Below are 13,954 nucleotides of genomic sequence, written 5' to 3' on the forward strand. Positions count from 1 at the left end.
TGGGGAGGGGGAGGGATTTTTGCTACCAGTTCTCCAAACCACCCGCTGCCATCGCTACCGGATCGAGTGATCCGGTCCGAACCGGGAGCATTTCACCCCTGGGTTCCATCGATTAAGTAATGCCACCTATCACACCCTCGAAGTGAATTTTCTCTGTTAGCATCTCCTGCCCTCTGGAATCAGGTTCCTTCTGAGATTCAAATGGCCCTCACGCCCCCCCCATCCCCACGGGTTTTTCAAAGCCCTGAAAATGTGGCTCTTCACCCAGGCCAGATGATGGATGCCCCTTTCTTTCTTTTCCTTGTGCCCATCTGGGTTTGCCCCTCTCTCCTCTTTCGGCCTGCCTTGTTTTTGTGGCTTTGCATTGCTCCTAATTTTAAGTGTTCTTAACCGCTCATAAACTGCCCAGTCCCTGGGAGTGAGGTGGCGTATAAATTTAATAAATTACTATTCATAGAAGGATGTGATGTAATTAGGTGAGAATTGTGCGTGTTTTATTGTAAGGCAGGGGTCTCCAACTTTGGCAACTTGAAGACTTGTGGGCTTCAACTCCCAGAATTCCTCAGCCAGCAAAGCTGGCTGAGGAATTCTGGGAGTTGAAGTCCACAAGTCTTCAAGTTGCCAAGGTTGGAGACCCCTGCTGTAAGGGGCCCACAGTTGTTGTCCAAGTTCAGGCGAGTGCCCTGCAGTAGCCGTAAAATGTGGCGCCCCCTTTTGTAGGATTATCTTAGCTTGACCTCCTGTTGTGTCTGGTGCCAGGTGGAATGTAAAAAAGCTCAGCCAAAGGAAGTGATGTCGCCCACCGGCTCCGCGAGGGGACGCTCCCGGGTGATGCCTTACGGAATGGACGCCTTCATGTTGGGCATCGGCATGTTAGGTAAGGATGGGAAAGCGGCTGTTCCTCACGCAGCGCCCTCTTCTGGAAGAACCAGAGAACTGCAGGCACGTTGCGGAGAAAGGACCACACGCCTCATCCTCTCTGTCCTCCCAAATTAAAATTGGATGTAGATGGAAGGGAGGGGGGAGGGGGATTTTTTTTCTTTATGAGGCCTTCTGATCTTCTTCTCTCTTTGAGAATAGGGTACCCAGGTTTCCAGGCGGCCACCTACACAAGCCGGAGCTACACCAGCATTGCACCTGGCTATACCTACCAGTTTCCCGGTAGGTCTTTCTTCCTCTAATTTTGTGTTGGTTTTGTTGTCCCAGAAGTGGAATCTTGTTGCGTGGTCAAACATCTCAACCATTCTTTATAAATTGTCCTTCTTCCCCCAGGGAGGATGTGAAAGGCCTCCTCCAAAGCTGAGGTGAAATAGGAAAGGAATTCTGTTTTTCTTTTCTTTTCTGGTTGAATTCTCAAGAGTCCTGGAGTTACAGTGGCTCTCAGAGGTCATCTAGTTGAGGGTTTCTCAACCTCAGCCGCTTTTAAGATTCATAGACTCCAACTCCCAGAATTCTCCAGCCGGCCATGCTAATGAACTTTAAGATGTGTGGATTTCAACCCATCGTTAAGTAGCTGAGATTTAGAAACATGATTTAATTCAACCTTGCTGCAAGATTTACTAGAGAAATTGGATGGTGGCCCTCCCACTTTTGGAGTTTCTCCTTGTACGACTGCTTACACCCTAAAAGCATTTTTTCCCCAGAATCACTTCCTTTCAAAAACTGGAGCATTTTACAAAGGTTAAGGTGCCAGAGGTGTGAGAGGAAGTCCGGTAGGGCCCAAAACCCTCTGAATAAACCAGAAATTGTAAAGCACTTTACACACTCCCTTCTGTCCACAATTTTCTCCGTAAAGTGTGCATTTTGGCATTAATGTTTTTAAAGGCGAGGGTCTGCCTTTTGGGGTGCATTTCTGAAAAATGAGACATGTGAAAGCCACAGGAGAACCATGTTCTGCCTTGGGTATTATTTTCTCTTTGAATGACATCCGTATCCTGCCCTCTCCAGCCTTAAACTCAGCCTAATGCATGAGCACATTAAGTAGACCAATATATTTGTATTAAATTTATATTTACTGACAAAGAAATAGTGCCTACGAAGGCTCCTGGACTAGGGCTGAAAGGCGACAGGGAAGCAGTCTGCTCTGTCCCATATCTGGGTAGACCAGGTTGCCCTGATAAAAAACACTTAGTAGACTGGTAGTTTTCACTTGCACAGACCACCAGAAAGTGCCATGAGATGTGTCCTCTGGGTTCTTCTAACACAGGTGGGGCAAAAGCTGATGGCATTACCTGATAACTTTTAGCAAGGCCACCTTGGAAGCTGCCAGGGAAGGGGGGCTTCCTCCTCCAGCTGTTTTCGGGCAGCCTTTCTGAGGAGTTCCATTTCCTGTGCTTGGCTTTGCGCTCCTTCCTCTTCCTCCTCCTCCACCCTTGCCTCTGCTGGCTCCTCTGTCCCAGAGTGGACATGAAGGAGCATCTGAAGTTATCTTGCCTTTCCTTTTTAGAATTCCGGGTAGAGCGGACCCCCCTCCCGAGTGCCCCTGTCCTCCCTGAGCTCACAGGTCAGTCCCACCGGTTTTCTCCTTGCAACAGCTGGAAAGAGAAGGGTGGGCGGGTGGGTCATACTTTCCCTGCCTTGTGGCTTTGGAGGCCGGGAGTTGCTGGCAGGCCTAAGGTCTAAGGTCTCTGGCTTTAGCATCAGGATGGGGGTCTGGGGAGTCAAGCTGCTGAGAGAGAGGAATGGATGGACACTGGGACATTTGTTCCCCACTCCACAGCGGCTCCTTGACGAGGGGGGGGGGGAAAGCATTCTCACACCCTTAGATAAAAGGAGGAGCCTGAATTCTCCGTCTCCAAATCATCCATTGTTTTCTGCTCTTCACCCTCTGTTGAAACCACCGATTACGCTGTTGGGTAGCTATGTTGCCTCTTGTGCCATCCTTCCATAGCAGAGCACCTGGTTCTGCAGGTGAGAACCACTGAAGAGACAGCCTGGAAGCCATGGCAAATAAATACATCAGGAAAGGATGTTGGCTCTCCAGATGTGGCTGCTGTTAAGAGGAGAGCCGGATTAGTCTTTGATGGCAAAAAATCTTATAGCATCTTTTCCAACATTTTGATGGAATGTTCATTAAGTTTGTTAAAGTTAAAGGTAAAGGTTCCCCTCGCACATACGTGCTAGTCGTTGCCGACTCTAGGGGGCGGTGCTCACCTCAGTTTCAAAGCTGAAGAGCCAGCGCCGTCCGAAGACGTCTCTGTGGTCATGTGGCCGGCATGACTCAACACCAAAGGCGCACGGAACGCTGTTACCTTCCCACCAAAGGTGGTCCCTATTTTTTTCTACTTGCATTTTTACGTGAATTTTAAGTTTGTTAGTCAGATGTAATTGAGAATTCTGGGAATTGCAGCTTCAAAATACCCGGAAGGTCAACTTCTCCTTCAGAGGATTGTGCAAAGCATTATTTTTCCAAACGATTTTGAATGTGAAACTTCCCAAAGCTTCCTGCTTCGAATATTGGAATAGCCCTGTTCCCCCGCCATGTGTTCTGAACCCCAAATATTTTTCCAGCATGTTCATGTTCCATTTTGCACTCAGACAAATATTTTGGAGGTTGCACAAAGCTCCCCGCTTGAAACGGTTGCACCCCCCTCCTCCAGAGGCATGTACTTCACAGGCTGCCTTTCAAATGCTCCTTTGGAGGAGCTGGGTTTTTTCAAAACTGCCTGTGTGAGATCCATTCCAAACATCTGGAAGGGAGAAGCCAAGATGAAGTGGTGACCTTTTCTTGGCCACTTCTTAGCAACTGGACTTGAAAGGAAAATGTTGCCTTTCTGAATCATCTAAGCTTACGACTAACAGAGAGAAGGATTAGGGGTGACGGGAGACTCTCTTCCGGGACTGAAGAGGCTGTCTCGGAGAAGAGGAGCTTCAACCTATTTTGCAAAGCACCAAGAGGGCAAGACAAGCAGTTGTGGGTGAAAGCTTGTTAAAGAGAGAGGCAACCCGACAGTGAGAACAATCAATCAATGGAACAGAAGTTGTGGGTGGCCCATCACTGGAGGTTTTCAAGAAGAGACTGGACAATGTTTGGAATGGTATAGGGGGAGTCCCAGGAGGTTGGACTAGAAGACCTCACTGGTCCCCTCCAGCCTTAGGATTCTATGACTCTCTTGCATCCTGAGGTGACAAACACCAGAAGTTCATCCTACTCACTGTGATGGAGTTTCTTATTCTCTCCTCAGATGCCAGAGGACTCTGCCAGTTTGCGGGGCTCTTTTCACACCAGAATTCTACTCACAACTACCACAAACTTCCATCACTTGAATAGATACCCCAAACCTTGTTAAGGAAAGGTCTCAAGAAACCTAAGTAACTGTATTAGGAGGCCGACTCTTCCTCCTCTGTAAAAGTGGCCTTCAGTTTAACATGGTTTGCTGAGAGTTCGGCCATGCAAAGCCAGAGCAAAAGGCTTCAGCAGAGCATCCTGGTCTTTCATCTCATCTCCTGCCAATCAGGCTGGAGCCACCGATCAAACGTTCCACAAAATGGGAATTCCTGCGGTTTTATCACAGATGGATGAATCCCAGCTGTACCCAGTTGGTGGCCTGTTTGGCCTAGAATCCGTAACAAAGACGAGTCAGAAGGCATTCAGACAACATGTCCTCCGCAGTTGGGTTTTCGCCACTTTCTGGATGACAAACCCAGTTTGGAGTTTCATCTCCAGCTAAGCTCCTAGCCAGTCATTCACTGACTGGAAGGCAAACTAGCATAAATTCACTGTATCCTCTTTTCTGCTTTCTCTGTCTGTCTGTCTGCCCATTGAACAAACTGGCAGCCTTTCAAAGCCCTGTTTGGTATTTTCTAGAAATGCCTATTGGACCCAGGGGAATTCCTAGGGGCATCACAGAGTTTAGGGATTGTCAGGATGATGTCATCTCATCTAGAAAAAGTGCAGAGAAGAGCAACAAAGATGATGAGTGGACTGGAGGCTAAAACATATAAAGAAGGGTTGCTGGAATTGGGTATGTCTAGTTTAATGAAAAGAAGGACCAGGGGAGACATGATAGCAGTCTTCCAGTATCTCAGGGGCTGCCACAAAGAAGAGGGAGTCAAACTATTCTCCAAAGCCCTTGAAGGCAGGACAAGAAGCAATGGATGGAAACTAATCAAGGAGGGAAGCAATCCAGAACTAAGGAGAAATTTCCTGACAACAATTAACCAGTGGAACAATTTGCCTCCAGAAGTTGTGCATGCTCCAATACTGGAAGTTTTTAAGGAGAGATTGAACAACCATTTGTCTGAAATGGTATAGGGCAGAGGTTCCCAATCTTTTTCGCCCGCGGCTCCCCCGGAAATCCGACCTGCAACTGCGCATGCGCACCAGACGCGCCCGCGGCTCCCCGGAAATCCGACTTGCAACTGCGCATGCGCACCAGACGCCCCAGAAATGGCGCATCAGCGCCGGACCCAGCGGGCGCAGATATTCTGCGGCGCCCCCATGACGATAGCGCGGCTCCCTGGGGAGCCGCGGCTCACAGTTTGGGAATCACTGGTATAGGGTTTCCTGCCTAAGTGGGGTTGGACTAGAAGACCTCCAAGTTCCCTTCCATTATTCTATTTCTATTCTATATTCTATTAATCAATGCCAGTTTCTGCTGAGATTCAACAGCTGCCTTGCCCAGCGTTGGCAACGGGAATCCAGAGTTTTTAGGATTTTGTATCTTCTGCAGTGACTCTCATCCAAGAACCATTTGAAGGTGATTTCTGGGAGAAATTCAGGAATCCTAAAACACCCTTTAAGCCAGCAGTTGTTAGGGAGACCAGCAGTCCGTTCTCATTCTCAGTAGCCCATAAGCCTCGGGGCATCCCTTTTCCAAGAGGCCTCTTCATTAAGTTGCCTCTGCCAGATTTTTGTTAGTCCTGTTGTGTCTTGTCCGCTCTCACCGCAGCCGGGGTCTGCTTATCTGCTCCCGAACACGGAGGAATGTATGCCTCCCGGCCCCAGTCCTGGCTCCATGCCCAGACAAGCTGCAGAGGAGGGGGCACCTCCCGGTCCCAGCCCTGGCTCCATGCCCAAGCAGGCTGCAGAGGAGGGAGCACCCCCCGGCCCCAGCCCTGGCTCCATGCCCAGACAAACGGAGCAGCTAGATCCCTCCCCCTCCTCCACAGCATGTGAGCCTGAGGAGGGTTTATTTCCAACAACAGCTGATTGGAGTGACCCTCGCATCAGAAGACTGGATAGGCGGAGGCAACAGAAGGAAGGGAGGGGCAGGCCTTAATGAGTGCTGAGTCATGGAGCCATACCCCATGGCCTATATAAAGGATCTGCTTTCTGGCAGTCTCTGAGTCAGGCAAAAGTCGAACTTATCTTGCTGAAGTCACTTTCTGGTCTCCTGCCTGCTCTGAGGACTTTGCTAGGACTTTGGGCAGAGCTGCAGAGGCAAGCCTGATTCGGATTTCCCTGACCCGGCCGTCAGCGGAGGAGTGGGACACGACAGTCCCTTCGTTGTGTATCTTTATATCCAGTTTTTATTCTGCTTGTGGAACTTAAACAGAGAAGCCATGATTTAAAAGAAGGATTGCGCGTTAACAGAATGTAAATACTACTTCATATCCGCCGGGTTTAGAACAGGAACATGAGGCACACACCTTACTTCTGTGAGGAAAATAAGAGGTTTTGAAAACCATTCGGAGGCCAGATTTCAGAATCTGGGGCTATGCTCTAGTTCGTTGTGGCGCACGCAGTCAGACAATTCAGCAGGATTCAAAACTTCTTTATATATATAATAACACGTGAGGCATGTATCCAATAACTTAGTATTGTATGCCCTCCATGTTGTAGAGACGAGCAATAGCAAGTACAAACACAGCGCAAAATGGAAGCACAAAATGGAGAAGGCAAAGTGGAGGAGGGAGAAGCTTATATACAGAACAGTTAAGCCACGCCCAGGCTCCAAACTGTCTCTTATGGCCCCATACAACAAATTTCAGTTACCAAACAGTCCCCCCGCATTGGCTGACCTGTTGCTATGCCTGTTCCAGTTCATGAATATATTTACAGTGACATGGAGGTATTTGGGTTGTTGCTAAATAAGAAGCAAGAACTGGCTGCCCACCAATTCCCGAGTGAAGCAGAAGTCGGGGCTTAAGACCCCCTCCTCCTCCTCCTCCTCCTTTCCCTTTTCAAGTCAACCCCAAAGTTGTCTGATGGGAGAGCCCAATCCTGGTTAACGTCATCCGATCCTTGCCAACATATTTCGCCATGCTGATGAAAAAAGTCCTCTCGCACCTGATTCGCCAGCTAAGGCCCATCGGTGGAATGGATCGGGCTGAAACTTCGATGCCTGTCACCGTCTGCTTCAAACTACAAGCTCCGGTTATGCAAAAGAATTGTTATCAAAACAGTTTTAGGAGATGGGCAGGAAGATGGGTCACCTGAGGCGTAAGTGAGACAGCCCCTCACCCTGATGGGGTGCAGCTGTTGTGTACATTTGCCTTCTCTGCAACGGCAAAATGGATCAAAGGAGAGCAGGAAGAATATGGCGCGCTCAGATTTTCTTGAAGTCAACATGGCACAAAAGAACATCACTGCTTTCTGCGGATGCCAGCATTATTTGATAAGGTCACGTGACTAATCACTGAACAAACTAGTATAGGCCAACAAGGAGCTGAGCCCAGTCACTGAGATCCTGGACCACTTAGGGCTTAAATTCCTTCCTTCCTTCCTTCCTTCCTCCCTTCCTTCCTTCCTTCCTTCCTTCTTTTCTTCCTTCCTTCCTTCCTTCCTTGGTACACCTTTTCTCTTTCTTCTTCCTTCCTTCTTCCTTTTCTCTTTCTCCTTCCTTCCTTCTTCCTTTACTCTTTATCCTTCCTTCCTTCCTTCCTTCCATTTTCGAAGTTCCTTCTTGCCATTGCAATCCCTTCAAGGCTTCGCAAAGGTGGTTGTTTTGCCTTGTGCTTCTGCTTCTGAGCCGATAGCCCAGCTGCTTCCATGTACCCTCCCATTCTCTCAGCTTCTCCTCACTCTTGAGGCCTCCTTTGCATTCCTCTGAGCTTTGGACTTCAGGGAAGTGGGGTGTGGGGAGAGGGGCCCCTTTCTTAAACCATCCTAAATTCACGCTCCAGTATAAGTCTGTGGATGCTTTTCGTGGCTGTCCCAGAGAGAGGGGTTAAAGCCTTGTTCCCCAGCTCCCATCTCCAGCTCCATCTTTCTCAGGGCAGGATGGGGGTGAATGGGTCCTCCAGACACCCAGCCCAAAAATCTGTATCCCGTCTCCAAAGACGATTCCCTTAGCAAACTGTTTGTGTGAATGCTGCAAACCAGAACGGGTGAGGCAGAAGCAACTCAGCGAGCCTCTTGGCTGCTGGGAGACTTCCTTTGGGAAAATGTGACATTCCTTTCAGAGGTTTGGTGGGACTTTGCAACCCCTCACGAAGCCGGAAGCTCTGAGCTGCTCCTGGTTTCAGGTGGTCAAAGACCTCCTTCGGTTCTTTGCAGGCGTAATATATTCGTCTTGTATTGTCAAAGTGATCTGGGTGCTTTTGGTGAGCCAGGATTTAGCCACAATGCGCGTGTGCCAAGTTTACAGGATGAATACGAACATCTCTCCCCCCCCCCCACACACACCGCATTTTGCTTTGATTTCCACTTCAAGAAGGAAAGGGGGAAAACCCAGCTTTCTTAAGACAGGGGTGCCGAGCAGCCAGGGACTCTTCTGGGTTCTTTTGGGCCTGAGGTTCTGCTAGAGCTGATTTTATGGCCGTTTTACGGAGGTTCAAGAATGGCAAGTAAATCTCTATGGCCAGTATAAGCAGACCCGCAGGATTTGCCCAGAAGGCTCCAGAACAGCTGGCTGGGCCCTGGGATGCCTCCTTTGCCCTCTTTCACCTCACCATCCTCTCCCTCCCTCTCTCCTACACACACACTGTCAAGCGAATGGCTCCATGCATGAACACCAGAGGGTGGGTCTGCATTGGCCCTTGGGAATCAGAGTTGGGGTTGAGGGGGGTCGAGGATTTCCCATGCTAGCCGGCTGGTTTTGCAGGATGGTGGCCACCCTGACACAAACTCGGTGGCATGGCATGACTGTCCCGTGCAGTGGGCATCGGCTGGGTATCATTGGGTTCCCAGCCTGGCCAATCCCTAACTCTGCCACTTTCTCCCGCAGCCATACCCCTCACTGCTTATGGACCAATGGCGGCGGCGGCGGCAGCAGCGGCCGTGGTGCGAGGGACAGGTAACTGCCGCCTCTCTTCCCAGAGGTTTCTGGGGATCTTTTCTTCAGGGCTGGGGGTGGGGTGGGGTGGGGGCAGGGTGCCATTGTAGCATCTCGACTGGCTAGTGTTGCTTCCTCCGGTAGGTTCCACCCCAAGCCGCACCGGCGGCTTCCTGGGCACCACCAGCCCCGGGCCCATGGCCGAGCTTTATGGAGCAGCCAATCAGGATTCAGGAGTCAGCAGTTACATCAGTGCGGCGAGTCCCGCCCCCAGCACCGGCTTTGGCCACAGCCTAGGGGTGAGTGCTGTGGGGGAGAGGGGCTCCACGGGCACAGGGAAAGGGGCAAGAGCCAGAGAGGAGGAGGAGGAGGGTCCTGGCCAGCTCCTGGTCTTGGGAGAGAGGTGTTTTCTTGGATCAGGGCAGCTGCTGTGGATGACAAGCAAACATTCTTGTGCTGAGGACAAATGGAAACTTAGTCAATTCTCGTGAGCCGAAGGAGGCTGGGTTTCTTCTGAGCCATTAAAGTTGTGTTGGTTGAGTTGCAACTCCAGCTCTTCTGTGCACAAGGAGCCCCTCTCACATGGGAGTCAGTTGTAAGATACCCCTGAACCTCACCTGGCCACCCTTGCGTGGCCCAAGCCAAGTGTCCACGGGAGAGATTCTCAGAGGGGAGCCAAGCCAGTTAGAGAGGTGGTGTTGTGGCTTGTCAGCCAGCCCCTCCAGCAGCTGAATCAGAAGAGGAAGAGGAGGCGTGGGAGTCAGGACCAGCATCAAGGCAACCTGAGAGCTCTGAGGAATGGAGCTGGCAGAGAGAGAGAGAGAGAGAGAGAGAGGTGGAGCCTGGGCCAACTGTCAGTCCTTAGATGGAGAGTCAACAGCCCCAGTTCTGGAGGTGGCTGATGAGGAAGAGGAGGAACAGCTGAGTCTAGTGCCTGATGTGCAGAAGGCAGAGGAGAGGAGAGCAGTGGAAATCTATGGGCCGGTCCTTGGGATGGAAGAGCCACCACTGCTAGCTAAGCCCCACCCTAGCTCTGGGGATAAAAGGCAGGGGGCAGAGATGGATAGGTGTGGCAGACAACTATTCATATTCTGGACAGACTTGTTAGCCTGCGGTGAGAAAGAAACTTTTTTCTGGGGCTGCCAGCACTCCAAATTAAAGGAATCTTTGAGTTCACTTTAGAGCAGGGGTCTCCAACCTTGGCAACTTTAAGCCTGGCGGACTTCAACTCCCAAAACCCCCCAGCCAGCAAAGCTGGCTGGGGATTCTGGGAGTTGAAGTCCGCCAGGCTTAAAGTTGCCAAGGTTGGAGACCCCTGCTTTAGAGGGTTTGTCGTGTTTGGGGATCTGTGTCAGGTGGGCTAATATGAGCATCTTTTCTCCCGTCACAAAATTCTGACAACTGAAGCTTAACTTTACCTAAGGCTGCATGTCCTTCGTCAATCACTGCCATTCCAGTGCATAACATACAATTTTTTGCAGGGGCCCTTGATTGCAACGGCATTTACTAACGGTTATCATTGAAGCTGAGGACCAAGAAAACAGATGGTAAGTGGGCTTTCGAGGGCAGGAGGTGGAGAAAGGCCTCAGCTTGACTTCGGTTGGGGAAAAACTCCTGGGCCTGCCCTGGAACACTTTGTCTCTCCATTGGGAGGTTTCATCTGGGGCAGGGGTCTCCATTCGTGACAACTTTAAGACTTCTGGACTTCAACTCCCAGAATTCCTCAGCCAGCAAAGCAAAGCTGGGAATTCTGGGAGTTGAAGTCCCCAAGTCTTAAAGTTGCCAAGATTGGAGACCCCAGATGTGGGGCAAAACATTATGTACATGAAACCCCTAAGCTTCAATCAGAGCTTTCCCAGGTGTGGAACATGTGAAGCCTGTCAAACCTGACACATTGCAAGGCTGCCTCCATCCTAGGAGACCGCCAGGGCCGCCTCCAGTTCTGTTATTCTAAACTCCTCCCAGTCAGTCATAGTGTGGAGACCTTCTTAGCTCCGCCAGATGACTCATCCTCCTAACCGCCTCCTGGATGAGAGCCGGAGAGAAAAGCAAAAACTTGGAACAACTGAAGGTGTTTCTCTGCTCCATAATCACAGTAGGACATTTTAGCTTTTCAAGTCCCTTGCTGGGGTGGCCGAGCCACATCTGCTGCTGCTGCTGCTGCTGCCCCGTGGAGGGAGGGTGTCAGAATGAAGCTCCCCAGGAACCGTCTCAAGAGGAGGACCCCAAAGGGTGATCTCTTGGCCCATTTACAGGCAGCTCCTCCTTTCACAAACCACTCGCCCAGTGACTATTCAGACTTGCAACAGAGCTGCAAGCGAGTAGTTCTTGCAACTGGTCCCAAGTGCCAGCTGTAACCACGATCCGGGCACTCGGCAGCCAGCCAGGATTCCCAACGGTTGCAGGATCCCACAATCACACGATTGCAATGTGCAGTTAGCAGTTTCTCAGAAGCAAAGCCAATGAGGAAGCTGACAGGCAGTCAGAAGCTGTGATCAAGTGATCAACCTGGCTTAATTGCCCCAGCAGAACCCAGGAACTGCCAGGACGGCCAGCCTCAAGCAATGTGAATGTGTGATGTTGGACTTTGCGTCACAACCACATCACTTAGTGGTGGGAAATTTGGGACCCAGTTTCCATTAAGTGAGGACTTCTTCTTCTTGGTCATTTAATGACCCTGTAATCCCTTGCGGGATGGAGTTGGGGCAACTGAATGGAGCTGAGTGTTTGAATGGCCGGATGCCCTTCCTGTTGCCAATGTGGAGTTTGCAGCAGATATATTCTCCTTGTGCCCAGAGAGAGAAATACCTGCTTCTACCTAGGATCAAACTCACAGCCTCCTGATTGTGAGGCGAGAGTTCCACCTCTAGGCCACCCAACCGCTTGCCATTAAGTGAGGACGTCCTGTAGTCTAATTCAGGGGTCTTGGGCCATGGCCCACTACCGAGCCGTTCGGAACCAGGCTGTGGAAGTGGCGGGCCAGCGCATGCATGCTGCCCACTACTTGCACGGAACCATCCTTGCCAGTCTGCAAAGCCAGAAAGATTGGGGAACTCTGGCCTTAATTGCATGCTGGCAAGGAAGACCCCATGTGCTTGAGCTATGGTGGCGCAGTGGTTGGAGTGCAGTACTGCAGGCTATTTCTGCTGCCTGCCGGCTGCCTGAAATTTGGCAGTTCAAATCTCACCAGGCTCAAGGTTGACTCAGCCTTCCATCCTTCCGAGGTGGGTAAAATGAGGACTGAGATTGTTGGGGACAAGAGGCTGACTCTGTAAAACCGCTTAGAGAGGGCTGTAGAGCACTGTGAAGCAGTATATAAGTGCTATTGCTATTGCTGGGGGTGATGCACATCAATAGTTTGGATGGGGTCTCCCAACCTGTCAAGTCAGGGCTGGCAGGGGCTTCTAGGAGAGTCAATCCAACACCCCCCCCTCCGCCGCAGGGCCACCAGGCTGGAGAAGATGGCTTCCCCCGAGAAAGGGTGGGTCCATAGAAGGGGGTGCCAAGCCTTTGGAGAGGGAGATGGGCGGCATATAAATGTGACAAACAAACAGACATGCCCTGCGTGCCCCTCGCTCGGGCTGCAGACCAGGGCAATGGCAAATGGGGCAACGGTCGCCTTGGCTGCTCTGATTTCCGCTCTGCTCCCTGCAGATCCCCCAGGAGAGTGAGCTGGAGGACTCGGCAGAGACCCGGAGGGATGAGCCAAGATTTCATTTTCGTTCAAAAACTGCACACTTGTGGCTGTTAGCTGGGCTCCGGCCAGCCCCCCCTCCTGCTGGCCAGAAAGCACTGGATTGGGAGGCCAGGAGGAGAACTCCTCCGCCTCCTCTGCTACTAACCACAGACCGTTTACACTTCTCCCAAGCCTCTGACCCACTGCTTCTACTTTTATTTATTTTCTTAGCCTGTTAGTTCTTTTTTTAAAAAAAAAATTTTTTGGGGGGGGAGGGAGGGGTTGGGGGGGGGGGAACGACCGAGATCAGCACTCTCATTTTCACTGTGGTTCTTTCACTCTTTTTCGGAGCTGCTGAAAGAGCCGTTTATTTTATTTTTATTTTTTATTTTTTTTTGGTGACTGTGTGTAGGTAGCTTTTATCAAGGAATATTTTTATTTGGCTTTGAAATCTTTTGTTTGTTTGTTTTAGATATATATATATAAATATATATATATTTTGAGATGGGGAAAGTATGGACTCGGTCACAAAAGAACAAGTCTTTTTAAAGGACCGGTTGATATACAACTAAAGCAATTTCGGAAGGGGAGAGAGAGAGAGAGAGAGAGAGAGAGAGAGAGAGAGAGAGCTGAGAGGCTGATGCATTTAAATAGTTTATCTGTCTCTCTTTTTTAAAACAAGGAATGTTTTTTTTCCATCAATGTGAGGCTTTTGAGACATACAGAATTAACAGGATGTGAACACTCGGGGCGTTGCTGTGGAACAAATACAAACTGTATATTTTGCTAAGTGAGAAAAAACACTATTCCTTATTTCTGATTTTTTTCCTCCCTGGTTTTTAGATTTTAGGCTACTATGAGTTTGTTATTCCTGTATTTTTCCCTTGCTCTTTCTGTATCATATGTAAATTGTGCAAGGCTCTTTGGCCTTGTCTTCACCACAGAGGAATCTTGGATCTATCTTTTTCTTTCTTTCTTTCTTTCTTTCTTTCTTTCTTTCTTTCTTTCTTTCTTTCTTTCTTTCTTTCTTTCTTTCTTTCTTTTCTTTTCTTTTCTTTTCTTTTCTTTTCTTTTCTTTTCTTTTTTCTTTTTCCTGTTTCGGGCTTTGAAGCCACCAATG

The 13,954-nt window shown here is 49.8% G+C and overlaps 1 protein-coding gene across 4 annotated transcripts in view; it reads left to right on the forward strand.

Moving 5' to 3' along the window:
* The window catches only part of MSI1 (musashi RNA binding protein 1), a 59,309-nt gene extending 46,208 nt beyond the window's left edge, over positions 1–13,101 (forward strand). Inside the window, exons 9-15 of one of the 4 annotated variants that reach the window (XM_058158644.1) lie at positions 760–877; positions 1,081–1,161; positions 2,447–2,503; positions 9,111–9,179; positions 9,285–9,457; positions 10,640–10,705; positions 12,813–13,101. In XM_058158644.1, the coding sequence (XP_058014627.1) occupies positions 760–877; positions 1,081–1,161; positions 2,447–2,503; positions 9,111–9,179; positions 9,285–9,457; positions 10,640–10,681 (540 nt within the window). In that variant the 3' untranslated portion in view covers positions 10,682–10,705; positions 12,813–13,101. The remainder of the gene's footprint in view (positions 1–759; positions 878–1,080; positions 1,162–2,446; positions 2,504–9,110; positions 9,180–9,284; positions 9,458–10,639; positions 10,706–12,812) is intronic. The other 3 variants (XM_058158645.1, XM_058158646.1, XM_058158647.1) reach the window with 3 other exon arrangements.
* The last annotated feature ends 853 nt before the right edge of the window (positions 13,102–13,954 follow it).

This window comes from Ahaetulla prasina, chromosome 15 (assembly GCF_028640845.1).
Source record: "Ahaetulla prasina isolate Xishuangbanna chromosome 15, ASM2864084v1, whole genome shotgun sequence".
Taxonomy (NCBI): domain Eukaryota; kingdom Metazoa; phylum Chordata; class Lepidosauria; order Squamata; family Colubridae; genus Ahaetulla; species Ahaetulla prasina.